Source organism: Sturnira hondurensis, unplaced genomic scaffold (genome assembly GCF_014824575.4).
Source record: "Sturnira hondurensis isolate 20B ecotype Veracruz unplaced genomic scaffold, ASM1482457v3 Scaffold0020884, whole genome shotgun sequence".
In the NCBI taxonomy this organism is placed as follows: domain Eukaryota; kingdom Metazoa; phylum Chordata; class Mammalia; order Chiroptera; family Phyllostomidae; genus Sturnira; species Sturnira hondurensis.
Genome location: NW_028093515.1, coordinates 2,819,032 through 2,834,969, shown reverse-complemented (window position 1 = coordinate 2,834,969; position 15,938 = coordinate 2,819,032). Strand labels below are relative to the sequence as shown.

The window sequence follows — 15,938 nt, the reverse complement described above, 5'->3', positions numbered from 1 at the left end:
GGCCCTGTTTCTTTGTCTCCTTGCTTTGGCAGCCTCCCTGCGTTTGTTTCTATGTATTAGGTAGAGCTGCTTTGACTCCATATCTTTCAATGTGGCCTAATGTAGTAGGTGTCCTGTAGGGTCCAGTGGCACAGCCTCCCCTATCACCCAAGCAGGGTATTTGAGGTGTGCCCTTCATGTCGGCTGAATATACCCCCTTTTGTAGTTGAAACTTGGTTGCTGTTGGCAGATTCACGGGAGGGATTTACCCAGGCCAACCAACTGCAAGGCCTGGCTGTGAACACTGACCACTAACCTCCACCATCCTTGGAGGATCAGCTGTGTAGGGGCACAGTGCTGGTGCTCTGATGTGGTCTGTAGCTGTCCACAGGGTGCAATGGCCCTGGGGTGTCCCAAGTGGTGGAGGCCAATGTCAGCCCCAACCTGTTTTGCCAGGGGACACTCTGCCTGAGCTGGAAAGCAATCTGAGATGGCTGCTACTTGTGCTGGGTATGGAGATTCCCAGGCGAAGCCAAGCTGTGAGTCTAATCTGGCTGCCACTGGGGATCACTGAAGCCAGCTGTTGCTTGTTTGATAGGATTTAGGGGCAAGACTAGCCATTCTTCTGGAAAAATAGCTTGGGCGGCCTGTAAGTTGGATGGGGTAGATAAAACTTTTGTGGATTTCCAAGGTGGGCCACACAGTGTTAGCCAGGTTGATGGGAGTCTCAGATATGGCACCAGCCTACCAGCTCTGTGGGGCTCAGCAAAGGGACCATGGCCTCTGTTCACCACAAGACAGACACTTCGGTCTCTCCCTGTATACTACTGATGCCCTTCAAGCTGTTACTGCAGTGCTGGAGCTCAGAGGGAGTGTGTCTGAGTAGGTGAATCTGTATGTAGGTTCTTTATGAAGAACTGCTGGGGGCTCCAGCAGTTTCTTCCACCAACTCAATCCCTGCTGTTTCTGCAGCCAGAAGTTGTTGGAACTTATTTCCTGGGACTGGAATCCTGGGTTGTTGGGCCTGGTGTGGGTCTGGGACTCCTTGCTCCTAAGATATCCCTCCCAAACTTTTATCCACATGGGTGTGAGGCCAGCCCATTCTGCATCTGCACCCCTCTACCAGTCTGGATGAATGTGGTTTCTTTAATTCCGTAACTGTCAGACTTCCTGATTTCTGTCGTTCTTGAGTGATGTTGTTCTGTATTTTAGTTGTACTTTTAACACGGTTGTGTGAAGAGGTGAGCCATATCTGCCTACCCTGGCATCTTGACCAGAAGTCTGTATTCACTATTCTTTACTCTTGATGTATCTGTATCAATAATTCACTGTTCTGATTACTATAAATATGCAGTAAATCTTGAAATTGAGTAAAAACCTCCAATTTTCTTCTTAAGGCTGTTTTAGTTATTCTAGGCTTTGTATTTCCATAAAATTTTTAGAATCATGTGTCAATTACTATTTTAAAAATATCTGATAGGGCCTTTGCTGGTGAAGCTTAGTGGGTTGAGCACTAGCCTGTGAAGCAAAGGGTCACGGGTTCAATTCCCAGTCAGGGCACACGCCTGGGTTGCAGGCTAGGTCCCCAAGTGGGGGCCACATGACATGAGGCAACCACACACTGATGTTTCTCTCCCTCTTTCTCCTTCCCTTCCTCTCTTTAAACATAAATAAAATCTTTTTTAAAAAGTTCATTTAAAAAATGCTAAACATACATGTAGGATTGTTACAGCTTCCTAATGAACTGCCCCCTGCGCCATTATGAAGAATCCCCCTGTATCTCTGATACTACTCCTGATCTTTAAGCTATTTTGTCTGATGTTCACTTATCTAACATAGTTTTCTTATCATCAGTGTTTGTGTAGTACATCACGCCTATTTCTTTTACTTTCTTATAAACAGTGCATCTCTTATAAGCATCATATAGCCTGATGTTTTTTTTAAAATTCAGTTTTATAACTTCTGCCTTTTAACTAGAATGTTTAATTTCTTTACCCTTTACCAAAGTACGTTTTTAAAAAAACTCTTATAAAATCTTATTAATTTTTAGAGAGAGGTATAAAAAAGAGAGATAGATCAACTTGTTGTTCCACTTATTTATGCATTCATTGTTTGATTCTTGTATGTGCCCTGACGGCAAGTTGAATCTGCAACCTTGGCATATCAGGATAGTGCTCTAACTAACTGAGATACCCAGCCAGGGCCACTAAAATACATCTTTAAAAATCCTTTAATCTGTCACCCATAATGCATGAAATACCCTCCTGGCTTTATGAGTTATAAAATTCATAAGCATGCCTTCTAAGTATTCATCAAACTCAGTGATTAAAAATTAATTTGTACAAAATACTGGAGACCTAAAAGAATCATTGTGCAATATGGTTTGAGTATTTAACCAGCTACCATGTACCCATCTATCTGTTTGTTCAGCCGTAACAGTATTATGAAGCTCAGCATGCCATGGCTACTTTGCTGCTTGATACAATGTGAGATAATTAATTTTTCCTAAGCATCCATAAATTATCAAAGTCAACAATGACCTAATCTTTGCATATAACCATTATTTTAGCTTAAAATAAATAGTGATTTAATTCCATCTGGTACATCATTCCTTTCAATGTATGATAATAACTGTTCCCCCATAATCTTGCCAAAAGAGAATATACTCAAACTTTTGGGTTTTGTTAGACTGACAGTGGAAAATGGTGTCTTGATGTAGATTTAATTTGTATCTCTCTTATAAGCAAGATTTAAGTATCTTCCCATGTTTAAGGGCCATCTGTATTTCTTTCTTTCTTTTTTTTTGAAAATGGGAAAGTTAGTTCTTAACCCTTGCTCATTTTTCTGTTGGGTTGTAGTCCTTTATTTTAAAAGCTCTATAAGGATATTAATCCTTCATGATATAAATTACAAATAAAACTATAGGAAGAGTACAACAATATATGAAAATTAAACTGGAAAAATTTTTTTCCTAATTGATAGCAATAGTGTAACCCTGATTTATTTAACTTTTGATTTAAAATCGGAATACTAGGCCTGGCTGGGTAGCTCAGATAGTGAGAGCATTGTCCTGATAGGCCAAGGTTGTGAGTTTGATCCCTGGTTAGGACACATACAAGAATTCAACCAAAGAGTACATAAATCAGTGGAACAACAAATCAATGTTTCTCTGCACCTCCTCCCCTCAAATCTATTTTTAAAAAAATCAGACTACTAGTAACCAAAAATGAAAACAAGACATGGTTTAAAATCTGGCTTAATTTGTGCCAACACAAACTCAGAGTTAAATCCTTTTCTATAAAACATCTGTCGCCTTAATCAACAACACTATGGTTTTCCTACTCATTTAACAACTTTTAAATATATATTCTCAAATTAGCTGCTCCACAAATTATCCTATCAATACAGAAATCAAACAATCTAAAAAGAATCTGCCACTGTAAAATTACACTACCACAGAAAGCACAACTAAAATCCTCTGCCTTTCTGACACCTAAAAAATAGTAAACCAGCAACCCCTAGTAATATTAAAATTGGATAAAAGCATTCACAAGGAACATACATTTCACCACCACAAAATACTTTAATCAGAGGGGCAGGCTCTGAAGAACGGCAGAGCAGTGTTTACTACACAGACACTATGTGCTAGACCCTGATCAAATGCTTTATTCATATACTCATGATGTCATGCAACTTCACAGTAATGTAGGAGGTTAAGTATTGGTTTAGTCGAAAAGTCCATTTAGTCTTTTCTATAAAATAAGAGACACATTTTATTGATTTGGATATTTTGAGTATGTTGGCTAACTCCCATTATTGGCTTCTAGTAGGTAGAGGCCAGGGGTACTGCTGAACATCTTCCAATGCAGAAAACAGCCACACAGCAACGAATCATTTGGACAAAATGTCAATAGTACCAAGAAACTGTGCGAACCACTTCTGATATGTTCCATCAGTCACAGCACCTTTTCCATACACTGCACAAATCTTTTCTGTGTTTTAGTTGTGTTTTCACCTTTCTTGAAATAAAGAATAATATGCTGAAAATGTTGCATATTTTCTTCCATCTTCAGTATTAAAATGCTGCACCAAAATTCACCAATTTTGGGAGTGTTTTAAAAATGCATGCTGATGTGACAGCTGTCACAATACAATCTAACAAAATTGTTTCGAATGAAGTTACGGACAACTAAGCACTACTAAAGCCATTGTATGGAAAAAAACTAAACAAACTTTTGGCCATCTCAATACAATAATAATCCCAGCATTAGCCAACTATTCAATTTAGTGAAAGGAATTTCAAAAGGATAATATAATTTGCAACAGTCTCTTATTTGAATCCTAAGAATAGGGTTTTAACAGTTATAGCTAACATAGAGTATATACAGATTTAACATGTATAATAAACATTGGTCTTACTACCCAAATAGCTTTGGGAGGTACATGAACCAAAGTTACATTATTTCACCTATTCAAGAATAAGTCTAAAAGAAATTAAATATTTACAATTTTTAACTTGAAACCTGTCAAACCTATGCCAAAATTTAAAGTGTGCACTTGAATACCAATGTATTCCTTATCTAGATTCACTAACTGCTAACATCTCCACAGGCCTATTCTGTTTCTTCATTTCTTTGTATAATGAAGTACACACTTTTCTTTGGTCTGGATAGAGTACAATCACCCTTAAACATTTCAAAATCATTAGTCCAAAACAAAAACGGTCTCCTCTAAGAAAATTAACAATAACACCATCTAACATTTAATCTGAATTCAGAGTTTCTCAGTAGTCCATATGACATTCCTTGTATCAACTTTTTAAAAAAATCCAGATTCATGCCATGGTTGGAGTAGCTCAGTGGATTGAGCACTGGCCTATGAACCAAAAGGTTACCAGTTCGATTCCCAGTCAGGACACATGCCTGGGGTGCATGAGAGGCAACCATACATTGATTCCCCCCCTTCCCCTCTGTCTAAAAATAAATAAATAAATAAACTCCTTTAACAAAAACTTAAAAAAACACTCAATGAAATGATAACTGGATATATGTAGTTTTTAAAAAGTATATTCTGAGAGACAGTTTTATTGATTGATTTGAAAGAGAAACATCAATTTTGTTGTTCCATTTATTTATGCATTCATTGGTCATAAACTTGGTGTACTATAAAGATGCTCTAACCAACTGAGTTATGTGGCCAGGGCTGAGAGATAACCACTTTAGAACCACTAGTCAATAAGGACATTAAATAAAGCCTTTAATACAATAGGCTTTAACATAAAGGAACACCAAACAAGATGTCTGAAAATTTGTGGCAAGGAAAAAAAAAAGAAGATAAAATCTAAACGTACCAACACCAACAGCACCAAACTGCTGCCCAACTAATGAACTTGGACTGAACTGACTGTAAGTTGACATCCTGCCAAAAGGTCCATAGGAACCCACTGACTGGAATGAAGAAGTAGACGAGCCTAGTGAAGACTGAAGAAAAATTGTGGGTTATTTTTCCAGGCTCTAAACAACATGCATATAATGGAGAGAAATTTGGATATTTACATTTTTAAGCAAACTATTAAGTTAAACTGTAACTACTAGATACAAAAGCAATTATAACTTAAAAGATACATTTAACATCACAACAGTTAAATAACCTTCTAATTTCACAATTTATACATACAGTTGACCCTTGAACAACAGGAGTTTGAACTGTGAAAGTCCACTTACAATACAATTTTTTTTTCAGTAAATATAGTTGGCCCTCTGTATCTCTGGTTGCTTGAAACCACAAATGGAGAGGGCCAACTGTATACATCGTTCTAAAACATTTTATATAAAGGACATGAGCACCCATGGACTTTAGTATGTATAGGTGGTCCTGGAACCAACCCCTTGTGCAATCTGACGGACAACTGTACTTAAGTTTGGGGGAGTCAAAAGTTACAGGTGAATTTTTGACTGTGTGGGGATTGGCGCCTCTGAGTTCTATGTTGTTCAAGGGTCTACTGTATGTCTAATTATACTCAGTATGATTTATAAAAACTCTTCCTTTGAGTAAAGCCTTTTATAGCAGATTTAGGAAGAACTGAAGAAATGTTATTTGAATTTGTTATCATGTGTTTCTAAGTCTGGTGCTGTCAAATAAGATATCTCACTTCTGATTTTACTCTTACTTTTGATTATTTGAGGTATACTACTAAGTTTACATGAAAGAGATGCAAAAACAAACTATCCCACATAGAAGTTTACATTTTTAAACATAGTTATTATTAAGTTAAAGAAAAAATTTAAAAATCTTAACTTACTGAACCTGAAATATAATTTAATATTTATACATACAAAGTTTACACATAAACTTATCTTAATGTTTCATAATACAAATATGAAGTATACTAATAACTACTAGGATATAAGCTCATTGATGGCAAGACCTTGTATTTGTATTCACTGCTAGTATTAGGTACTCAATAAATACTACCAAAGGGATGAATCAAAATATATGGCAGTTAAAAGAAGTTATTCAGTATCATTTTGATCTTTGGTCTTGATTTTTCTCATTCCATAAAGCTGATTACTTAAATAATTGGTTCCCTAGAGAATTACCATATCTATCTATCTATCTATCTATCTATCTACCTACCTACCTACCTACCTACCAACCTGACAGGTACCACCACTTTTTGGTGTAGGCCAGAGATTTTAAACCTTTTTCATCTCCTGGAACACATAAACCAATTACTAAAATTCTGCAGTGCACCAAAAATATCTATTTTTTGCCTATGTGACCCCCCCCCCAAAAGAAGTACAATTTTGATCCATTCACAATGGATGGCTACTGTTATCATTTTTAAATTTGACAATACTAGGAAAAAGAGGTCAGTGTCCCTGACTAAGTCAGGTATTGCAAGTTTTAAAAGTTCTTGTGGCACACAGGTTGAAAGTTACTGGTATAGGCTGCTATTTCTATTAGAATGTGTCTCTTCTACCTCCACTTAAAAAGTTCAGTTTTCTCAGGATTCCTTCACATTTACTTTTTCAAAAGAAAGACTTAAAAAGACAAGGATAAATGACAGTAAAGAATTTCTCCAGTTTATGTTACAATAATCAACACTTCTTATTAAAGCTTATTTTCAAGAAAAATGAATAGTAAATAAATTTTAAAAGGTCTTTTTCCTTTTTCCTCCTTTAATTTCATATTAGAAGAGTTCATGAGATATTTTAATAACTAGAAGACAAAGCCTATACAAGATAATATAGGGCCCAGCCAAAGTAACATATGCTTGAATGTGGTTGGTAGGGTAATAATACAGGTGTAATAATTTCAAACATTTCATCTAAAATGTCATATGGTGTGCTTGAATGTGGTTTTGTTATGTTACAGAATTATATGCTTATGATTTTGTAATTTAAAAAGGGGTGCTACTCATGCCTTACCCTGTACATATTTTAAGAATCTGTTTTGTGGAAAACTAAGATTTTATCACTCACAGCACAAAACAGGAAAGTTGATTCAAAAGTATTACAATGATAAATTAATAAACATATTTTAGTGCAAAGATTTCTAGTAAGGAAAAAGGTTGAGAAGGAAGTGAATTCAGAGGGAAACTAAGGGGGTCACAAGCTTTTAATCAGCTACGCCCTCAAATAAAAATACTGTATTTTTAGGATCACCTAGGTTTTAGAGGAGAAAAATAGGAAAAAAGTTTTTGAAGCAAAAAGTGTGGTAAAATATTTAATAACCCATGACCCTGCTCCTCCCCCCCCCGACAATGAGCCAGGCAAGCTACATTTGCACTATAAGACGCACCCCCATTTCCACCCAAATTTGCGGGAGTGGGGGTGGCATCTTATAGTCCAGAAAAGGGTACTCTTATGTAGACCTGCTTCCTCTGCTGTTACAGCTGACAACTTTTTCATTCATAAACAATTTAATTATTCTATTTTAACATAAGACTTCATAGCTTGAATCTCATTAAGTGAGTGATTCATTTGATGCTGTAAAGATTAAACAAAATAAGGAGATTAGGCTAAAATGTTAGATCTTGTTGTGTATAGGTGGTCCCGCCTTCAACAAATTTACACTTGACTTGGAAAAACTGACCACTGATAGAAAATAAGACTGTGCAGAGTTAAAGGTTACATTATCCAAAACACAAATGCCAAAGGGCAGTTAGTGTATATTCTGTTGTAAGACCTGAATCCTTGTGTGTCTTCTGTGCAGGAATCCAAGAGAGACAGATCTGGGTCTCTGAACCCTGACAGACAATTTCTATATGCTTCCAATTAAAATGTAAACAGGTACTATAATGGACATCCTCTTTAATCCATAATTTAAAACCTTTTAGACATCATGTGCTTCTGTTTTTAATAAAATACACAATTCTTTTAGTTCTTTTACTGAGAACACGTAAAGTCTTTTTTAATGCCTTATTTAGGGAATTGAACATGGCTGTGTGTCAAAATTTTTTTATGCTTGGCTGTATGTTAAATTTATTTTTATTTCCTAAAATGCATGTATAGTGTATAATACATACATACATACATACACATATATATATAATAGACAATATAAAGTGTTTTAGCTTCTCCCACCCCTTTACCTTTAAACCTAATACTCTTTCCAAAGAGTAGTCATCACCACCCTGGTTTGTATTATGAACCATATGAGAATTAATACAGTGCATGGATCTTGGATTCCAGAGTCAGACTGCATGAGTGCATTAAGATTGTGGCTCTACTGTAATTTCACTTGTAAACACTGAGAATAATTGTAATACCAAACTCAGAGGGTATTGATAGTGCTTCTCATATAATTAGACCTCAATAAATGTTAGCTATTTTAACCGTTTTTAAAGGAAATATTTTATAATAAAAATAAATTCCTCAGCTATTTCTTACTTTATTTAGTCCCTTATGATCTAAAGAGAAAAAGCTAGATGAAAACATTATCCAGGTATTTTAGGTATCCAGGGAACTAGAAAATAGTAAATAAACTATATGAGCATTCAAGTGGGAAAATTTACAAACCTGAAAACCCAGGGAGGGGCAAAACCCAAGGCTAACCATGTATGTATTTAAGTTTACTTGAACTCCAAGACAAATTTACTATGAGTTACCTGAACAATAGCTGGGTCTTGAGGCAAGGAACATTGTGGTTTTGGTGGTTCACAAACAGTGAGGTCTTTAATATCACTTCCACGGAATATAATATATTCAAAGACTTCATCTCGAGGTGGTATGGGACGATCTGTTGGTCTGTCTTCTGTACCAAAGGACCGCACTGGTAAGAAAACAGAGAATATGAGACATGTGCCTACTTATCATATTCACATAGTCCCTCTTAGTTCCAAGTACTAATAAGCAGCAGTTCTTAAATGTCATCCATGAGAAAGTGTTCATTAATCTGTAGCTAAATAATTTCTTTTAAAAAAGAGGAAAATGAGTGGGCTTTGCCTAGAGCTGCATGTATTGTTTAAAAGACTGTATTACAAGGTTGTGTTCTTTCTACATCATTCATTCATTCATCCATTCACTGATTTATATCTTTGGTACTCATGGTAAGAGAAAGCGTTATAATGTCCTTTCTTTCACTGTTGTTTTCAATGTCCTCATTCAGCAAAATAAAAAAATTGGAAGTGTGTGTGTGTGTGTGTGTGTGTGTGTGAGTGTGTGTAGGCGGGCAGTACATGAAGATTTACATAGTCCACTAAATCCCAAAGTTTGGGAAACTGAACTTTGGGGTTAAGAGAAGACAATGAAGGGAACGTCTATGTTGGTGAGTAGTAGGTCACCAGGAAGCCGAGACAAGCAGCTATTAGCTATTCAGCTCCTTGGGACAGCCTGAAATACTCAGGTTACCTAAATTATGTATTTCAAAATTAAATGTGATTATTTTAAACTTAATAGCATTACTCAAAGTTAAATAGTGGACCACCTGTATCAGGGTAAACTAAAAAGACTTCCGGGATCCTATTCAAATATACTGAATCAGATTTTCTGAATGGAGGGTCTACAAATCTGAACAGTTCCCCAAGAGTTTCTTATGACTATTAAACTTGCATGTTCACTGTCTTAGGAAACTTTTGAAAGTTTCCATGGAAGTAGTTCCAGATAAAAAAGTTTGAAAAATCACATACTGTCCATTTAAAGAGCATTCTAGAGGAGTAAACCCCTCAACATTGTGGAAAGTTTAGAAAGTATACATTTTTCCACAGAATTGATCCAGAGCTAGACTGAAGGTAAAGAGTATTTCATTTTAAATAATACCTTTTTTTAATCCTAAAAATTCTTTCTTGTCCTTATAAGACTTACAAGGAAGAGGGTAGCATAAGTATAGGTTTGCTGAAAAGTATTCTTCCTGAAAACTATACAAAAAAAAAAAAAAACAACAAAGTTAAAAATACCCCTAATCTAGGAAATTATCTCAAACTCATACCATAAAATTTTGTTTAAAAGTATCACCAGATGCTACTAGGATTCAGATGGAAGATGAATCCTAGAAACGCTATGTATCATGCCCTTAAAAATTCTCACTGGCACCCACCAACTTGGTGGATGGGGATAGAAACGCAGATGTGATAAGACAGAAAACAAGGATAAAGAGTGGAAACCCCTCTGCCCCAGTTGCCAAACACTAATTACCAGAGTAGAGGTATAAGTAAATCACAAGGTTCTACATTTTGTCCTTATTCAAAAGGAAGGCTAAATAAAGAGTTAAAAACAAACAAAAAACAGCCGGACTAAGAAGATTACAAATAAATCAATCTCCCTCCTAAGCTCAGCAGCTCCACCACCACCACCAATGTATAATGTCCCAGCCCTCCAAAGTAATTGATTAGCTCATTCCAAAGCAGAGGAAGGAAAGTCAAAGGCCACCCCCCTCTACAAAATAATAGAGCTCCATTAGTTTTCCCCAGCCTATCAAAACTATAACCACATATTCAAAAGACTGCTTTATATTCTCAAGAAAAATAAAACTTTTACGATCAAAATAACACTAAAACAAAAAGGTAGCATACAGAGTTAAGAGAAAAACAGACAACACAAATATAACAGAACTCCTAAGTACATATCAACAACAGAATAGTCAAAGCAGTAAAACCAATGCATTAATGGTGTTGAGAAGCAAACAAAATGTAAAGAAAAAGTCAGCAATTAAATTGTTAGAAAATAATTTTTTGTAGACCCAAGACAAGAGAATAAGTAAGAAAAAATAAAGCCAGGACAGTCTTAGGAGACTTCTGAATCCTACATCACAGTCTCACATAATATTCTAACAAGAATTGGGAGATAAGGATGAGTGGAACAGACAAAAACACAAAAGATAATACAAAAACTAATACTTTCATCTTTTATACAGTCACTTGATAAAAATCATGTCAGTACAGTCAGAAATCACACTATTTCACCCAATTTCCCCTAATCTATTGTTTATTTTTTTGTACTTGTAGGTAACAGTAGCTAATAACAGCAAGCCATGAAAGAGTGGTGTAAGATGCCCACACACCAGATTTCCTCTTGGCTCCATCTGCCTACATATTCAGTCTTACAAGTACTTCTAGCACGGCTCTCCCTGATGCTGCTGCTCTCTTCCAGCAGTGGCCTCAACTCTTACACCCTTTTCCATCAGACTACCTTCAATTTTTTTCTTTTAAGCTGACCAACAACTTACTTGTTGGGTATATTTTATATTTCCCCAGTATTTTTATTAATGTTTTCATTTCAATTATTTTTTTAAAAAATTGTGATAAGAACATATAACATGAGATCTACCCTCTTAAATTTTTAAGTATTATAACTATAAGCAAAATATTGAAAAGCAGAGCTCTAGAACTTCATCACCTAGCTTAACTGAAACTATACCTGCTGAACCACAATTCTTTGTTCCCTCCAGCCCCTGGCGACCACTATTCAACAATATTTGTCTTGTAACTATGGAAAGTAAATGGAAGCAGACTAGTTTGGAAGTAACTGTGCAAGTTACAATGGTGAAGAGGTACTTCAAGAGCAGTCTAAAAGGGACTCAAGCTCACCAAAATAACACAATTTACTGAACGAAATTTCTTACTTAAAATTCTACAACTCTGGTCACACACACCCCTATAATAGACCGATACATTATGTGCAATATCAAACACAACTACTGAGCTGACAAGCACAGTTTTTAAACCATTTTGGAATTATAAAGTCTAGTCAAATACTTGTAGCATCCATGGGAGTACTTCATAAAGAGAGAGCCTAGTAACTTTTGGTTGACAATGACATTTTGCATAGTGGATGGCTGTTACCATTCATCACCTCCTATCCCCATGACAGGCAGTTACAGGTATGGCAGTCCATGTTCCTAGGTACAGATTTCTGGTGAGAGGTGAGCAATAGAAACCTTGTCCTCCAAAAATTGGGGCTGCATGATTTGACCTGTTTGGCAATTCACTGAGGAGCCAGCCCAGAGGATAGTTGTTTTTTCAACCCTCAAGGGCAAAAGCAGCTTCTTCCTTGGTGTTGGTGAAGGCATTTAAGAGAGAGAGAGAATACTCTTGTTCCCCCTCAACAACAGCAGAATATACATTTATTCTCATGGAACATTCTTCAGGAGTAAAACCATGGCTTTGGTCTTACAGACCATGTTACACCAAAGCATTCAATAAATTGAAGATGAAATTTTACAAAGTCTCTTCTCTGACCACAATGGAATAAAGTTAGAAATCAATAATATGAAAAAATGTTGGGAAATTCACAAGTACATGGAAGTTAAACAACACGTTTTTTAAAAATTTTTACTTATTTATCTTTAGAAGGGAAGGGAAGGAGAGAGGAAGAGAAACATCAATGTATGGTTGCTTCTCATGCATCCCCTGCTGAGAAGTGGCCCCTGCCGGGAACTGGCCTGCAACCCAGGCATGTGCCCTGACTGGGAATCGAACCTCGATCGTCTGGTTCACAGGCCTGTGCTCAATCCACTGAGCTACACCAGCCAGGGCTCTAAACAACACATTTTTTAAACAACCATTAGTCAAAGAGGAAATCACTAGGGAAATAAAAAAAATTTTGAGGCAAATGAAAAAGAAAATATAACATGTCAAAATTAAAAAATTTTCATCTCTGGGATGCAGAGAATACTGTATTCAGGAAGGAAAAGTTGTATTTGTGAATGCTATCTTAAAAAAATAAATCAACTTTACACCTTAAGAAACTAGAAAAAGAACAAATTAAACTCAAATCTAGCAGAAGGAAATAATACAGATTAGAGCAGAGATTAAACAACACAAAGAAGAAAAAACCAGAATCAACAAAACCAAAAGTTGGTTCTCTGAAAAGATCATCAAAATCGACAAACCTTTAGCTAGAGTGACTAAGGACAGAGGTAAGATATAAATAAGTAAAATCAGAAATGTAAACAAGGACCGTCTACCAACCTTATGAAAATTAAAAGGCTTATAAGATATAATAATTTGTATGCCAAAACAAACTAGATAATCCAGGTGAAATAGAGAAATTCCTAGCTAACCAAAAGTGACTCAAGAAGAAACAGAAAATCTCAACAGATCTACAGCAGGAGATTGAACCAGTAATCAAAAACCTCCAAAAAATAAAAAATAAAAAAACAGGACCATTTAAAGCTTCTGCATAGCAAAAGAAATGAACAAAAACAAAAAGACGACCAACTGAATGGGAGATGTTATTTACAAACGACAGCTCAGACAAGGGGCTGATATCCAAAATTTATGGAGAATTCATAAAACTCAACACCAAACAAAACCCAATTAAAAAATGGGCAGAGGATCTGAACAAACACCCCTCCTAAGAAGACATATAAACGGCCATCAGATATATAAAATGTTCAACTTCACTAGCTATTAGGGAAATGCAAATCAAAACTACCAGGTACTACCTCACACCTGTTATAATGGCTATATCAACAAAACAGGTAATAACAAGTATAGGAGAGGTTGTGGAGAGAAAAAAGGAACCCTCATTCACTGCTGGTGGGAATGTAAACTGGTTCAACCAGTATGGAAAAACAGTTTGGCAGTTCCTCAAAAACACTAAAAATAGAGTTATCGTATGACCCAGAAACCCTAAAAATAGAGTTATCATATGACCCCCAAACCCCTCTTCTGAGTATCTACCCAAAGAACTCAAAAACATTTATTTGCAAAGGTATATACACCCTATGTTAATTATAGCATTATTCACAGTGGCCAAGACAGGGAGACAACCAAGGTGTCCTTTGATAGAGGACTGGATAAAGAAGATGTGGTACATATAAACAGTGCCATACTACTCAGCCGTAAGAAAAGATGAAATACTGCCATTTGCAGCAACATGGATGGACCCTGAGAATATTATGCTAAGTTAAGTAAGCCAGATAGAAAAAGCTAAGAACCATATGATTTCAGAACTCATATGTGGGATATAAAATTGAGACTCAAGAGACCAGACAGACAACAGTATGGTGGTTACCTGAGGGAAGGGGGTGGGGAAGTGGTAAAGGGGGCCAAACATATAGTGACAGAAGATGATTTGACTATGGGTGGTAGGTACACAAAATGATATACAGATCATGTAGCACAGTAATGTACACTTGAAACCTGTATGACACTATTAAACAATGTCACCCTAGTAAATTTAATTTTAAAAAATCAACTCGAAAAAGAGCTAGGATCAGACGGTTTCCCTAGTGAATTCCCATTAAAACAGGGGTATCAAACTCATTTTCACATCACCCTCACAGTTGTTTTCAAAGGGCTGAATGTGATTTTAGGACTGTATAAATATAACTACTACTTAACTAGGGGCAAGCAGCTTGGAGCTGCTGGGTCAGATAAAACAAGGGGGAGGGCCAGATTTGGCCTTTGGGCCTTGTGTTTGCCACTTGTGCATTAAAAAAAATTTACTTAAAATTCCTCCAAAAACAGGGAAGAAAAGGAAACACTTTTAATGCATTACACAGATTGATCTCCCTTATGAATATGGGTACAAAAATTCTCAACAAAATACTAACAAATTGAATCCTACAAAACATTTAAAAGCTACATGCCAAGATCAATTGGGATTTTATTCTAAGTATGTAAGGGTGGTTCAACATAAAAAAATTCAGTATTAATATACTGAAGGGGGAACCCCACACAATCATCTTAAAAATAAAGAAAAAATCATTTGACAAAACTTAACATCCTTTCATAATAAAAATACTTAGTGAACTTGGAATAGAGGGAAATTTAACATGAAGGGCATATATGAAAAACCTACAGCTAATGTATTCAACAGTGAAGGACTGAAAGCTCTTCCCTAAGATCAGAAATAAGACAAAGATGCCCACTTTTATCACTGCTATTCAACCATGTATTAGAAATACCAGCCAGCACAATTAGGCAAGAGAACTAATACGTATCTGAATTGGAGAGGAAGAAGTAAAACTATCTGTTTTTGATAATAATAGGATTCCATATACAGGAAAAAAAACCCCATAAAATTCACTAAAAAGAACCAGTTACAACACCAACACACATAAATCAGCTGTGTTTCTACATACTAACAACGATAAATCCAAAAATGAAATTAAAAAAACAATTCCACCTACAACAGTATCCAAAAGGATAAAATATCTAGCTCAGGCTGGGTTGCTCAGTAGATTGGAGTGTCATCCCATACACCAAAAGGCTGTCAAATGGTGTCAGAATTGAATTGAACTATAGGGCACCCAGGTGGTATCCAAGAGTTGAAGAATTAGTTGATATGGGTAAAACCCTCACACAGTCAGTGGCAAAATGTACTGAGAGTAAATTAGTGAGTAGAGGGGAACCACAGGTATTTTCCTTTTACTGGCTTAATGACCTAAACAAGAGCCAATACTATAAAACTATTAGAAGAAAGTATAGGAATAAGTCTATGACCTCAAATTTGACAACAAATTCTTAAGATTTAATATTAAAACCACAAGCAACAAAAGAAAAAATAAAC

General features: G+C 35.9%; 1 protein-coding gene across 4 annotated transcripts in view; it reads right to left on the bottom strand.

Annotated features, from left to right (window-relative positions):
* The window catches only part of LSM14A (LSM14A mRNA processing body assembly factor), a 53,750-nt gene that overhangs the window by 22,195 nt on the left and 15,617 nt on the right, over positions 1–15,938 (bottom strand). For all 4 annotated transcript variants that reach the window (XM_037030716.1, XM_037030713.1, XM_037030717.1 and 1 more), the window contains exons 2-3: positions 9,092–9,255; positions 5,330–5,459 (exon numbers count right to left, since the gene is read on the bottom strand). In XM_037030716.1, coding sequence (XP_036886611.1) covers positions 5,330–5,459; positions 9,092–9,255 — 294 coding nt within the window. The remainder of the gene's footprint in view (positions 1–5,329; positions 5,460–9,091; positions 9,256–15,938) is intronic.